Raw genomic sequence first — 14,880 nt, 5'->3', positions numbered from 1 at the left:
AAATGAGAAGAAAAAATGAAGGGATAAAAAGGGGGTTGAACCCTCCCGGCCCTGTCTGTGCATTTCAAATCAATCCAGTCCTGTCTGATTTTTTCTTTCTTATTTTCTCATTAATTTCCATGTAAAAAAGGGGGGAAAACCATCGATTTACAAAAGAATTATCTATAGAGAAGTGTGGTAAATATCGCTTTTATCTGGTTGGATGAAAAGAAATTTAACGGTTGGAACAGGAATTAAGGAATTATTGCACCATTTTTTGGTTGAGAGTTGTAAATTTTAATAATCAATGTTATTTGCTTGTGAGAGGTTACCCATCTAATCAATTATTTTCTCTGTTTACATCCTCATCTCTCTTTAATTATTGTCCGCTCGTCCATTTGCAATATAATCTCCATAAATTAATTAATACTCTGTGACTTTTATTCAATTATATTTTTGACCGGTCCAACTTGTAACCAACATGTTAAATTAATCATTCATTAAATTTACAAGATAATATATATCTTCTAAAGATCGACTTGTTTTATTTTATTATTTATTTTGTGATTTTTCTTTGTTTTGGTCACCGCTCTTTTTCTCTTTATATTTGGCATATTTATCACTTTACACTTAATTTATATATCATCCTTTTATCTTTTTTATCTTTATTTCTTTGTAATTTTTATTTTAAAAAAAAAATTAGAAAAAAAAACTATTATTATTATTTTTCGTGAATTTTTTTTTGTTATAATTATTGTTTTGGTCCCCTCTTTTTTTCTCTTTCTATTTAACATATTTATCACTTTATACTTAACCTATTTATCACCTTTTTTTTTTGTTATCTTCGATCTTTTAAAACTTTTTTTGAAAAAAAAATATTACTATTTTTTCGTGATTATTTTTTGTTATAGTTATTGTTTTTTTTTCTTATCACAATTGTTTTTATTCTTATCTATATTCTTTTGTAATTTTTTTTCCTTCAAACTCTTTTTAGGAATTTTTTTTTTATTTTTGACACTTTGAATATTTATCACTCTATACTTCATGCTCGTGTGCATCAACTCTTATTTTTTTTTCTTTGTTAATGGGGTGAACGATAATCTACAGTTATAGGCCCTTGCGTGAGCCCTTTATTTATTTATTTATTTATTTATTTATGTTTTTGCTTTGTTGATGGAGTGGACAACATGTTGTCCTTTCCTTTTCAAAATAGGCATCCCAACCGTGCTTGAATTTTTTTTTTTTAATTTTGTTTTTTAATTGATACTTTTTTTAATATGTATTTTTTAAAATAATTTATAATTTGTATTTAAATTATTATCCATCCTCTCTAATTCTTACACTAATTATTTGGTAGTTGCTTTTTTTTTATTAGCACAAATAGTTGTCAATTTATTTAATTAAATGCATGCATAGACTTTTTGATTTATGATTATGATTTTTTTTTTTGTAAAAGGACATGTTGAAAAAACTTGTATATTCCTTTTTTATTATTAAAAAATTTATATGGCTCATGTTGAATCGCATGTCAAATAGTTAATATTCATATAATCATGATACACAATACTTGTATCAAGTTCAATGTTTTAAGAAAAAAACAAAGAATACCTTGATAACTTATTTTTTTTATTAATTAATGTATACATTAATAAATTTTCATGGTCCCAAAAGTATTGATTTATAGAGATTTAACTATACATTGAGAAACATTTTTTAAATATGTATTGGTACATTATGACTCATGTACCAAAGTTTTTATAACAGGTCCGGACCAAAACCTGGTCCATGGATTGAACTAGTTGACTCTGGTCAAATATTATTTTTTTAAATTAAAATAACATTATTTTAAAGATTGTTTATTTTTAAAATGAAATGGGTTTTGATTGGTCAACTAAGTCACAAGTTGACCTGTTATGTCGACCATATTAAATCGGGTCAATTCCTAATTGATTTGTTTTGAAATCCGACCTGAGTTAGGGGTCATGTCAACCAGGTCCTGGATCACCCTATTGAAACAAACAAGATTATGTTATGTATTTATTTTTAAGTATTTAAAAAAAGTTTAATTCAGTAATTTATATGAAGAACCATCTAAGTTTAAATCAATTCGTTAAAAGTAGGTTAAAGATAAACATTTTTAGTGTGTTTTTTAAAAAATATATGTATAATTAAAACTACTATGAAATGAATTTTGTATACAAAATAACAAAAAAAAAACAGGTCTACATAAATGAAAAGTAAATAAGTATGAGATCCAATAGAAAAAACAGAAGTTGTTTAACTAGTCAAATAATTTTAAAAAAAAACTATAAAAAAAAACAGAAACTCAGTGTTTTTATTCTTTAAAAACCCTTTTTTTTTTATAAATATATTGCTCGCGCTTCATCACATGTTGAACCTTTTTTTTTTAATGTAAAAAAGTGATAGGTAAAAAAACATTCCCCAAAGCAAAGGGCCACCTCACCTCCCTCTTCTCCTCTCTCTCTATTCAAACTTACCTGTGTGAAATCGCAATGGCAATGGCCAGCAGAGAGAAGACAAGACTGTAATCTATTGTTTTGTGGTATAAACTGCAAGACAATTTTGAGTCATCTAAGAGTTGTGTTATTCATCACGATCGTCCAATGCTTAATTATTCTCCGTCAGGATTTTACTCAAATTATACTATGCTTCTGTATTTACTCGTTTGATTTAATTTTCTGTGATCCTATTATTTCTTTTAAAAAATATAAAATTTAGAAGGTATTTTAGAATATGATAGTGGTTACAGTTCTTTTAAATTATATCAAAATAATATATTTTTATTTTTTAAAAACTATTTTCAATATAAAACATACAAAAATTTAAAAATATATAATTTTTTTTTAAGATTGTGTGAACACAGTTTGCGTTTCCAAAGACGCCCTAATTTAAACCAGCAACAAAAAAGAAACACGTGCGAGGAGGAGGCAGGCAGGCAGGCAGCACTCACTCAGCGGGGAGCAGACAGACTTATTCTTCTACTCTCGATGGAAGTCACGTGCACAACTCAAACAGCCCAGCACAGCAGCACACAATATACCGAAGACAACAACAACGCACAGACCCAAACCAGAGAGACCAACAAACACCATACAAATTAAATTAAATCAAATTATATTTAGCTACATTCCATTTCTCAAGGTAAGCAGCTCCCTCTCCCCCTCTCACACTCAATCTTACTATCGTTTTTATTGTTAATTAATTAATGGTTTTTTTTTTTAATCTTGTTTAGTTTCAATTTCTTTTCTTTTTAATCCATTTTTTCAAGGCATTGCACCTGCAAAACAAAAAAATAATAGATGAAAAAAGAAACCAACTTTTCTTTATGCATTTAATAATAATTTATGAAATTGAATTGTTATTATTAGCAGCAGCAGCTTCTTTCTTATTTTGGTGAGAAAAATGGAGGTTGGACATATAGTGTCAGTCTGTTTTATTAAGATAAGATATCTAATGGGTGCTGCCTTTTCTTCTTGTTTTTATTTTTCATGATTCAAGCAAGTTTTGCTGATAAGAATGGTGATATCCACAGTGTTGTTGGGACTCAACAAAGTGTTCTTTTGGGAAGCTTTGGTGCAGAGTTTATGTGCATCTCTACAAGCTGTTGTTGTTTTGACGAGGAGCCTGCTTTTTTTATTGCCTTCCCTTCTTTCTTCTTTTTAAGGCCACTGCTGCTGCAACTCCCTTCCTTTTGTTTTTTCGAGTTTTTACCACATGCCAGAAGCTGGATTGGCTGTTGTGAAACCTGAGGTTTGTCTTTGTTTTAATCTTTTCCCCCTTAAGTAGCTTCATTTGTGGTTCCTTTTAATTTGATTTGTCTAGATGTAGACCAGATTTCTAAGTCTTGATTTGGCTTCTTTGTTGGCAATTTGTTTGTGGGATGAATGGTTTCGCAGCAGGATAAATATTGCAGAACTTTTTGGTTACAGAAATATGATTGTAGAAAATTTATAATTGGGTGGAAGTGGAACTCCTGGAACTTGAATTTCTGGATATCCAGTGCTTGCATCAAGCTCCGATGCACACCTTTTTTCTCTCCTATTATTTGTTCATTTTTAGCCTTAAGTTGCCTTCTTTCTTTGATTTTGTTGTGGTTTTCTGTATGAAGATGAAGTCTTACATTTGGCTCCAAACTGCTGATGGTTCAGTCCAACAAGTAGAAGAAGAGGTTGCTATGTTTTGCCCCATGATATGCCGAGAAATTATTCAAGCTGGCATGGGATCATCCAAGAACCATGCCATATCACTTCCACAACGGCTGAATCCTGCCATTTTGGGCTTAATTCTTGATTACTGCCGGTTTCATCAAGTACCAGGTCACTCTAACAAGGTGTTACTTTCTTTTGTCTTTCATTTTCTTCTCTTGTTTTTCAGCTCCTGTAATTCTTTTGCTTTCTTAGATGCTATAGTTTCCTAGAACTCTAATAGAGGACACTGAAATTTTTGGGATTGGAGAAACGCCATCATCTCATATTGGATTTTTTTTGGTGTGTGTGTGTGTGTGTGTGTGTGTGTTTCTGCTGGGAGTTGGGGTTGGGGAATGAACAGCATAGCTTGTGGATGATCAACTCGAGTACTAATGTTATTTTTGCTTCCTCATTCTTTTGTTTAGGAGCGAAAAACTTTTGATGAAAAGTTCATTCGGATGGATACAAAAAGATTATGTGAGTTGACATCAGCTGCTGACAGCCTCCAGTTGAAACCTTTGGTTGATCTTACCAGTCGTGCGCTTGCTCGAATTATTGAAGGGAAAACTCCTGAGGAGATTCGTGAAACATTTCATTTGCCTGATGATCTCACAGAGGTGTGTTGCCAACAATAAGTATGCTTACATTCTTTAGCATGTGTGAGTGTTTTTTCATGTAGATTTGGTTTTCTCCAGGAAGAAAAATTGGAGCCACTTGGAAACATAACTGATGATCCGCGAATCCGGCTTCTAAATCGTTTATATGCAAGAAAGCGGAGAGAGTTAAGAGAGAGAGAGAAATTGAAGGTTGTTAACTTTTTTGTTTGACTTTGTGTTGGCAGCTTTTCTTAGGGAAACTTTTTATTTAATTTGGTTGACCTTTGCTTGTATTGTCTGATTTTAATTCTGTAGTCATTATAGTATCGAACTCCTTATACCTGCGCATCTTGTTATAATAGCAAATGGATTTTTCATATGTTCCAGAATGTTGATGTTGAGGATGAGCGTTCGGATAACCGCTCAGTTGAGGATCTCCTATCATTTATAAATGGTGAAGATGGAGGTATGTGTGCAAATGTTTCTTCATCTTCCTGTTGAAGATGGTTAGCATCATCTTCTGACCAAATTGATAGCACTTGTTAACAACAGGCTTCTCCAGTTGCTTCAGACTTTGTATTGATATTCAACAATCAGTATATGGCTTACAGGAACATTTGAGAGGATCAGTACTTAAATAGCCATCTTTTAAAGTTTTCTGTGTCTTTGGAAACTTACCAGATGTGCTAACATTTGCAGATTCAAAGGGGGGTAGAAATAGTAAGAATAAAAAGAAAAACCGGAGAAGAAAAGAACAAGCAAAGGACTCCTCTTCAAACAATCCAAATGAAAACCAAAAGAAGGTTTCAATCTCTTTCTCAATCTCCTCCAGTGCATTTCCTTGCTTTATGGGAATGCTTTGCAGTAATCGTGTCATATCTAGTTTTGCACATCATGAATAGCTTATTGGCACAGTGAAGGGTGCTTTTTTCTCATTGCTACTTTTTTGTTGATGGTTGATGTCTCAGGAGTCGGACACGCTCCCTTCTGTTTCCCTTAATGATGAGGTTAACGATATTTTGGCTGCCTCTCCCAGTAAAACTTCAAATTTTCAAGGTTGTTCTGCTGTCACCTTTTCACCTAAGCTTGATTTTGATGACGCTGATATTGATGATGATTTAGATCCTGCAATGAAGGAGGAACTTGACAGGTTAATTGCTATGCTTGATTGTCTTCATTCACTCAACGAGTTCAATTTGTATCTTGTTTTGAGCAGCATTTCATGTGGAATTTTGACGCCGTTGAAACAGCAGTATATTTTAGACTGCAAAAGTTTGTTAAACCATATGTTTTTGAGAGAGAGAGAACTGTCAGTGCTTGCTGATTGAGATTTACATTCTCTTTTAATTTTCCATAATACAGGGAAGTTGAGGACTTTGCTCGCAGATTAAATTCTGATTGGCCAGAAAGGATGCAGGAAATATTGTCTTTGGACCAAAAAAAAAGGCCTGTACCATTATCTATGAACGGCAATGGAACATCACGTAGATATTCAGGTTCTTTCCTACATTCCTTCTTTCTCCCCTCTTTTTTTTTTGGGTTTCTTATGAGTATTTGCTTTGGTTATCCGGCATCTTGGTAGGTAGGTCCTGTTAAGTTGTCAGGGATGCTCACGTTTGTTAAGAATTAATAAGTTATTTTGTGGCTAAACAACCCTGAAATCAGCAGCACGGGGAAAATGTTTCTGATTCCCCATATAAAGCAATATTTTACATGAATATTTTGCTCTAAATGAGGACTTCCATAGGGCATGGTCGTCGCCTCGTGTGCCATGATGTGTATTGTGTCCATTGATAGACTTTGCAATATAGCGAATGACGTATTTTACATGGATAACAGGTTTGGACCAGAGATCATGTAAGGATACTTGACCTATATTTTAAAAATCTTAAGCAGCATGAGTGTTTTGTTAGACTCGATAGATCTAAATATATTTCTAAAATAATTTGCATTTAGTTCTAATGCGGGGAAATAAATAGATCAAAATATATCTCCTGTCATTGATGAAAAACACTCAATTTTTTTTATAAAAATTTTGGTACTTTTAAGCTCTAACACACTCAAATTTAAAGGTGTATTTCTGTAAATAAAAGTTTGTATTTTAATGTGTGAGCTAAGAGACCAAAAGTTTGTATTTATATAACAAGAGTCCTATTAAAGTCGTATTAATATAACTCTGATGCCACTAATTTAGAAAATATTAATATGAGAGTTAATTAATTGGAGTAAATATTAAAGTTATTGAAAAACTGAATCTCACATTAATAGGGAAAAACATAACTTTAACAATCTCCCACTTGGTCCATATATTTAACTCAATGTCTTAACTTAACCCCATCCTTTATCTTTTTTAGAAAACAAATGCATGAATCATGGAGATAAGTCTTTTAATAACGAGTATTACATTCCATGTATTACAATGCATATAATTTTCTAAGTATTATTCTATATGTGACAACCTTACTCAACAAATAATCCCTATGTTTATTCTTGGTCCTATACATATGAATTTTCTCAAATTCTCAAATAAACTATTGTGCGCATAAATATGAGGAAAAAATCACAATAAATAGAATTTCCTTAAAAAATAAAACTAAAATAACATTATGGAACCAAGTTCCATTTTCATTACATGATCATTGAATTTAAACGGTAGCATGCCCGTAGTCAAAGGATTTGTGATCAACATTCCCACAACAAATGCAATGTCAAACCTTGTACAGACCTGCTTTTTACAACAGGAGCATATGAAATGTTCTTCATTTCTTTCCTTTCAAGATCATTTTTTCGGGCATTGGTTCAAATTGAACCTATCACCCTTCACAATGAGAGTTACATTTGATGAACAATCATTCATCCAAAATTTCTCAAAAACTTTATTGATAAAGGTTTCTTGAGAACCAAAAACGCTTTTAAATCTGTCTTTATAGATCTTAATACAAATGACATAAGATGCCTCACCCATATCCTTTATGTAAAAAGTTTTAGAGAGATTGTTTCACCTCATGCAACAAACCCTTATCATTGGCCACAAGTAGAATATTATCCATGTATAAAACAAGAAAATAAATCTTACTCCCATTGACCTATGATGTTTTCTACAAATTCAAATGAAGAAATTACATCATGGAATTTAAAGTATCATTGTCGGGACACTTGTTTTAAACCTTATATGGATTTCTTGAGTTCGTAGACCAAATGCTCACCATCACTAGAAGAGAATTCCTCAAGTTGTTTTACGTAAACCTCCCATCTAGATCTCTGTTGAGAAATGTAGTTTTCACATTTATTTGTTGCTTTTATAAGTCAAAATGTGCTATTGATGCCAAAATAATACGTAGAGAATCTTTCTCAGGTATAAGGGAGAAAGTCTATGTGTAATTGATTCCTTTCTTTTGAGTGAATCCCTTAGCAACGAGTCTTGTCTTGTATCTTTCAATGTTGCCCAATGAGTATATCTTTGTCTTAAAGATCCATTTACATCCAATAGCTCTTGCATTATTAGGCAACTTAACAAGATCTCAAACTCTTACTTTTCATAGAATTCATCTCTTTCTTCATGTCATTGTACTAGAACTTTAATTCTTTCAACTTATAGCCTGTGAAAATGATTCAGGATCATTTTCGGCTGCAATGTTATAGTCATATTCTTGTAGATACACAACATAATCATTAGAAATTGTTGATCTCTTCGTTCTAGTAGATATTTTCAATGTTGTGTCATCATCTTCTTGAGAAATATTTGGTTCAACTGGTTGTTCAGAAATTCTTGGTAATGCTTGAATTACCTGATCTATTGGAATGTTGTCAATAACTTGTGGAACTTCAACGATTGATCGTTCAACACCAGTTTATACTTTGGGGATGTTATGAACAATAACCAATTTATCATTTGATGTCGAAGGTTGTGATTCTGAATGATCCTTTTCAGAAATTATGTTTTTGATTTGATCGCTCCTACTGATCTAAGTCATTTTCAAGAAACTTTGCATTTCTTGATTCTACAATTCTAGTGTTGTAGATGAACAATAAAATCTGTACCCTTTAGAGCTTTTAGCATATCCAATGAAATATCCACTAATGGTCCTTGGACCCAGCTTTTTTTCTTATGGATTATAAATTCTTACTTCAGACAGGCATCCCCAAACGCACACATGTCACAAACTCGGTTTCCAACCTTTCAATAATTCAAATGGAATTTTTGGAACAACCTTGGTTTGAACTCGATTTAATATGTACACTGTTGTATTTAATAGGTAGATTGGAGTTGCTAAACATACTCCGTGCCATGTCCAAAAATGTTTTGAGTTTTTTTTTCTGCTACACCATTCTGGTATGGTGAACCGGGCATGGTGTATTGGGCAACCATTCTATTTTCTTGAAGGAACTTTGAGAACGGACCAAGTACTTGCCCATCCTCTGTGGGTATCTGCTATAATATTCTCCACCTCTATTTGACCTCACAATCTTAATTTGTTTCTCACATTGTTTCTCTACTCCAAGTACTTGCCTATCTTCTGTGTATCTACTATAATATTCTCTACCTCTATTTGACCTCACAATCTTAATTTGTTTCTCACATTGTTTTTCTACTTTAGTCTTAAAAATCTTAAAGACATCTAATACTTCGTTCTTGTTATGAAGCAAGTAAAGTTACATGTATCATGAATAATCATCTATAGAAGAGATGAAGTATTTCTGACCATGTGAGTCTATGTCTGGACTACATATATCAGTATGAATGATTTCTAACATGTATGAACTCCTATTGGCACCTTTCTTTGACTTGTTGGTTTGCTTTCCCTTAATGCAATCCACACAAATTTCAAAGCCAGTAAAAGTATCCCATCATTTAATAATCTCTTAATTCTCTCTATGAAGATATGTTCTAATCTCTGGTGCCATGACTAGAAGAATCCTCGTTAATAACGCATCTTTTAATGTGAGTGTGAACATGTATTGAACTATAAGTGACATTATTTTGTAAAGTAATGCAATAAAACCATCATATAAAATATCATTTCCAACACAATCAGATTTATAAAATAAACTGAAAGTTTCTGAAAACTTAATGAAATATCCAAAAAGTACAATTCTTGAAACTAAAATTAAGTTTCTAGAAAAACTTGGAACATAAAAAGTCATTTCCAAATCTAAATCAAAACCATTACCTAGAATTAAATAGCATGTTCCTATAGCTTTCACATGTGAACACATCTTGTTTCCTGAATAAATGTTTTGCTTATTTCCCATTGGTTTCCTTAGGTTTCTCATACCTTGCAAGGTATTTGAAATATAAACTGTGTTATAATTAACATCAACCATATTAGATTCATAACAAACAAATGAGATTGAAATACCTTTCTTTTCAAGCCATTTCTGAAATTTAATGCTTTCCTTCTTCATGTCTTTTTTTTTACAAAAGAAACATGCAGATTTCTCCTTAATGTCAACTTGGAGGGGCATTTTACCTTTCCTTTTTTTATTGGCTTAAGTTTTGTCTTCCCCCCTGTGTTGCTAGCATTGCACTTTCTCCTAGTTCCATTACCAACCTCCTTTCCTCTTGAACACACATGGTCATGAGTTCATTGATTGATCATTTGGCTTTATATGTGTTGTACAAGATCTTGAAAGGTCTGTATTGTTGTGGGAGAGTATTCAAGATATAATGCACAAAAAAGGATTCTAACATCTCAACCTCAAGATTATTTAATTGAGCCATAATGTCCCTCATCTACATGATGTGCTCGCGCACACCTCTCACACTGGTGAGTCTCATGGATGAGAACTTCATAATTATGGTGCTTGCTAGTGACTTATCTAAAGTGACGAATTGATCATCAATTTCTTTTAGCAAATCACAAACTTTCTCAAGCATCAACCGAACCACGTATACCGGTGGATATTCTAGTTTTTATGAACTTCATATTGAAACGATTAGATCACTCTCATAGTTTATAAAGTACAATATCCTTTGAAGTGTTGGTATTAGTAATTGTAGGTTCATTTTTTCTAATTTGCATAATCCATGTCCATCCACCCTAAACGAAGGATAATATTTTCCTTCCATACTTTATAGTTATCACCTTTTAGATCGAGAATATCACAACAAATATAAGAGAAATTAACAGGTTGTAAAATTGCAAAAACAAATTTAAAGTATGTGTTTATGTCAAAATCGAGGAATAAATAAAATTCCATAATTTACCAATGTAATTCATGCAAAAATTGAATCTAATGACATAAAAATTGCATGTGGGCCAAAATTTTAATTCAAGCATATTCAAATATATCTTCAAATATATTATCAAATTATGTATGTAATTTATAATTTTGTGGGTATATATTATGAGAATAATTTGATATTCTATTATAAACCTTTCAATAAAACTATCAAATTATGTAATTAATTTATAATTCTTGTGGGTATATTATAAAAATAATTAGATATTTTAATCTAATTAATTATATAAATATAATAAAAAATTCTTGTGGGATAATATTTATTATATTTAGTATAATTAATTATGATTAATGTCTGTAATTCTTTATGTGATCCTAATATAGCATGATGTATAATTTTATTTAATTAAAGATGTTGTGGCCAATTTCTAATTATTTAAAATTATATAGATCACTAGACATTAAGTTAAGGCATAATTTTATATAAAATAAAATAATATGCTACCTCTTTTTTTTTATTTATTCATAAAAGCAACAGTAAATAAAACAAAAATAAAACCATGAAAATAAACCACATAAAAAATAAAAATGATAACCACGCGAATTAAAATTACACAGCCCGAACGTTAAATGATTATAAACCTTCTGACGATTTATAATCATATGAAACATCAAAACAATCCATAAAATAAAAAACCCTAAAATGTTTATTTTTAACACAAATGGTTTTCAATTTATTCCTACCCTACCAGGCATGTTGATGGCAATTGTGCATGTTGATGGCAATTGTTTCCTTTGCTATTAGGCATGTTGATGGCAAGGCATCATATTCATGGCATTTATTGAAACTTATTCCACCATAAACTAACCTTCCAAGCCATAAATAAAGTCAAGTTAATTATTAATTTAATTTGGAACCAAGGTTGTTCTTAAAAATTTTAAGGCATATAAAATACCATGGAATAAAAAAATCAATTTACCACTAAAAAATTTCATGACAAATATAATTAAGTAGATTAATTAATTTCTTTGAGCACAAAAACTCCTGGACAAATACATCAACATGCATAAAAGGCAAATGTATTATTGTTGTGGTTTTGATATCAACAGTTAGATTTAGTAGATCTGAACATGTTTCTAAAACAATTTGTATTTAAATCTAATGCAGAAAAATCAACAGAAAAAAATATACCTCTTGTCATTGATGAAAAACACTTGCAGAGTTTTTTATTTTTTGAAAAATGTTTTTGGTACTTCTAAACTCTAACACACTCTCAAGTTTAATGGTGTATTTCTACAAGTAAAAGTCTCTATTTCAGTGTGAGCTTAGAAATAAAAAACCTGTCTTTATATAACCGGAGTTCCATTTAACTACTATTGATATGCTATTAATTTATGAAATATTAATACGGAGTTAATTTATTGGATCAAATATTAAAATTCTTGAAAAAAACAAAAAAACATAACTTTTAACATGTTTTCGGAGAAGATACTATCATACTGCACTGTGTCTGCTGCTGTCAGATGCCAGAAGAATTGAGGCCATTATCTGGTGTGTATTGCATGTGAGTATATTGTTTGTTTGACCCACCAAAAATGCAACATTCTTTCTGGGCATCTTCGTACGTTCGAAAAGCTTAGAAAATAGAAGTAAAAAGAACTCAGAGTAGACAACTTGAGCACAATACGCTCAGTTGTCTATATTCTTGCGCGTTATTGGCTTTGCTTGTGACTTTCAGCTGTTTTCATCGGCAAGCTCCTGTACCTTTTGAAAAATATTGCTTCCACAGTTTTTGTCTTCCCTTTGAATGTCATTCAAATTTTTCTCCTCATTTTTCAGAATGCTTCCTATCGGCTTCTTCATGAAGATCTCTAACCTATAGATAAAGATTTGGGGATATATAGTTGCTTATCTTGCAAATCCTTTGGGGACTCCGCATGTTCCTAGATGTTGCTTGGTGTCACGAGTGGAAGTGGAACTTTAATAGGAGAAAACTGGTAGAGTATTGATTTTTCAGTATGTGGTTTGTAATTATATAGTAAGACCTTCGTAAAAGCATACGAAATTTTTGTTCAAGGGTATTTGGGGATTCGATTTTAAATAGTGAACAGAAGCTGCATTCTCCTCTACGCATAGAATGTTTTGATGTTTTTTCCTTGTTGTGCTCTGTCACCTCTGCAATAAAGAGATCATCATCAGCATCTTCATGATATCTTATGTGCTCGTTCTGTGTTGTCTTCATAGATATCATTTAAGATGCTTTCGATTTCTGAAGAAGACATGAAAATGGGGAGCTAATGCTCTCATCTGCTGACACATGTTGGAGTTACATGAAATCCCTTGCCCTTGTGGGATATATTCGAAAAACTTATTGATTATCAAAGACTTGTATTATTCAAAGTAGAATTATCTGGGGTGTCAAATGTCTCAGAGTATACAATGTTTTATGTCTAGTTAAAGAAATAAAGATATAAAATAAATGTTTTTGAAATAATTTTAATAGAAGAAAATCCTTTCCGGTAAATGACAATATATAATTTAGCACTCCTTCATATGAATCATTTCAACTTGATATGCAAGTGAATTTTTTACCCATGATGTCACACTGACATACAGCACATGAAGCAGCAGAAAATAAGATTTTAATTTTCTTTTTTTACTCCATTTGATATATTGAACTACGAAACAAAAAGAAGGCAATTTAATCCTTGACCTTCAATCCAGTGTAGTACTTCTTGAAGGCTCCAGGGATGCAAACAAGCACCAAAAGGCCAGGTTAGCCACAGCAAGAGCTCTACCAATGTGGAGCCTCCTAGTAGATTCTCCGTAATCCTGCTCCACCTTTGTGATCTCATTCCTCAACCAATCCACAAGTGTGAAAATCCTCCTTGAATTACAAAACACAGGCACAAAAACACGTATTGGGATCGAAAACCTATCTGAAAATGCCACTCCTTCCATGAAAACCTGAGCTGCTGGTGCTGCAGCTTTGATTCCTTCTTTATCTCCCTCGAAAATGCCTTCAAAGATGTAAGCTAGGGGGAGAAAGAGTCCAACAATAGCACCAACAAACACGTATAGGCCGAGAATCTTGGTTTTTGGGTAAAAAACTAGAGACTCTCTTGGAGGGTTGATAGTGGTGGGGAATGCAACTTTGGAGAAAAAAATGCATTTAAATAATGGAAAAGGCAACAAAAGCAAAGTCTTGAGGGCTTACCATGCCACAAAACCAGCTTTCTTTGAAGAGGTAGTGCTTTTAGGGTTTTTCAACGAAGACAGGTCTTCTTGGAGTTTCTGTTCTTGTTCTCTTTCATTTGGAAGGCTTATGTCACTACATGAAGGGCCAACACCACCTGACATTTTGCTCTAGTTTTTCTTTGGCTAATTTTTGAGTGAACTAAGTTATGTACAGCGAAAAGAGGAAAGGAAATGGAGATACGAACTCCAGTAGTGAAATTTAAGAGGAGAGAGAGAGATGGGAGATATGATCAAGAAGAAAGGTGTGAGGCAAGGAGAGTGTACAAGTGGCAGTTTGTGAGGAGTTTAAGGTGGAGAACTACTTGGCTCGTGTTAGTGTGGAAATCGTGAGCATGGTTTTCATCTTCTTGGTCGAAGTGTTTGCAAATTTTAAGGCTTTAGATTTGCGCCTTGTCACTGTTTCAGCTCTTGGTTCTTACCGATGCAAAAAGCTAGGTTTCGGTGCTTAATTGCCAGTGTTTCCTTTTCTGTAGTGGTGGTGCTACAGGCAATGCGATTAACAAATGTAATAGCTGAAGCTCAGCTATGGGTGATCTTAAATCCCGCCATGTCAACGAAAATTCTTTTAAGAAATTCGGTGAACTTTAGCTAAGCTCAGGGGAACCGAACTATCTTTTTTGATAAAAAGGAATGAAATTTTTAATATTTAATTTCA

At 32.3% G+C, this 14,880-nt stretch overlaps 1 protein-coding gene and 1 pseudogene across 6 annotated transcripts; one reads left to right on the top strand and one right to left on the bottom strand.

Moving 5' to 3' along the window:
* The first annotated feature begins 2,988 nt into the window (after nt 1-2,988).
* LOC7484372 (SKP1-like protein 21) lies at nt 2,989-14,880 on the top strand. Of its 6 annotated transcripts, none has more exons than XM_024582278.2 (10): nt 2,989-3,141; nt 3,533-3,750; nt 4,109-4,330; nt 4,613-4,804; nt 4,883-4,993; nt 5,171-5,249; nt 5,483-5,586; nt 5,752-5,933; nt 6,146-6,279; nt 9,040-9,644. In XM_024582278.2, exons 2-10 carry the CDS (start codon nt 3,715-3,717, stop codon nt 9,123-9,125), a joined length of 1,146 nt encoding a protein of 381 aa, XP_024438046.2. In that variant the 5' UTR covers nt 2,989-3,141; nt 3,533-3,714; the 3' UTR covers nt 9,126-9,644. The 6 variants fall into 6 exon arrangements, with proteins under 6 accessions (XP_024438046.2, XP_024438048.1, XP_024438049.2 ...); XM_024582280.2 differs by lacking the exon at nt 9,040-9,644 and adding an exon at nt 13,212-14,880 and having other exon boundaries at nt 2,990-3,141; nt 3,499-3,750; XM_024582281.2 differs by having other exon boundaries at nt 2,990-3,141; nt 3,499-3,750; nt 4,149-4,330.
* On the bottom strand, nt 13,594-14,327 carry LOC7482075 (uncharacterized; annotated as a pseudogene).

The sequence above is a fragment of the Populus trichocarpa genome, chromosome 12 (assembly GCF_000002775.5).
Source record: "Populus trichocarpa isolate Nisqually-1 chromosome 12, P.trichocarpa_v4.1, whole genome shotgun sequence".
NCBI lineage: Eukaryota > Viridiplantae > Streptophyta > Magnoliopsida > Malpighiales > Salicaceae > Populus > Populus trichocarpa.
The sequence above is the reverse complement of the archived record's forward strand: the minus strand, read 5'-3'. Positions and strand labels throughout refer to the sequence as shown.

What these genes read in the sequence shown, in the direction of transcription:
- LOC7484372 (XM_024582278.2), top strand. Translation starts at nt 3,715, where the DNA reads ATGCCAGAAGCTGGATTGGCTGTTGTGAAACCTGAG. An exon ending in TGGCTGTTGTGAAACCTGAG is followed by an intron (nt 3,751 to 4,108) that starts GTTTGTCTTTGT and finishes TTCTGTATGAAG; the next exon opens with ATGAAGTCTTACATTTGGCT. An exon ending in TGCCTGATGATCTCACAGAG is followed by an intron (nt 4,805 to 4,882) that starts GTGTGTTGCCAA and finishes GGTTTTCTCCAG; the next exon opens with GAAGAAAAATTGGAGCCACT.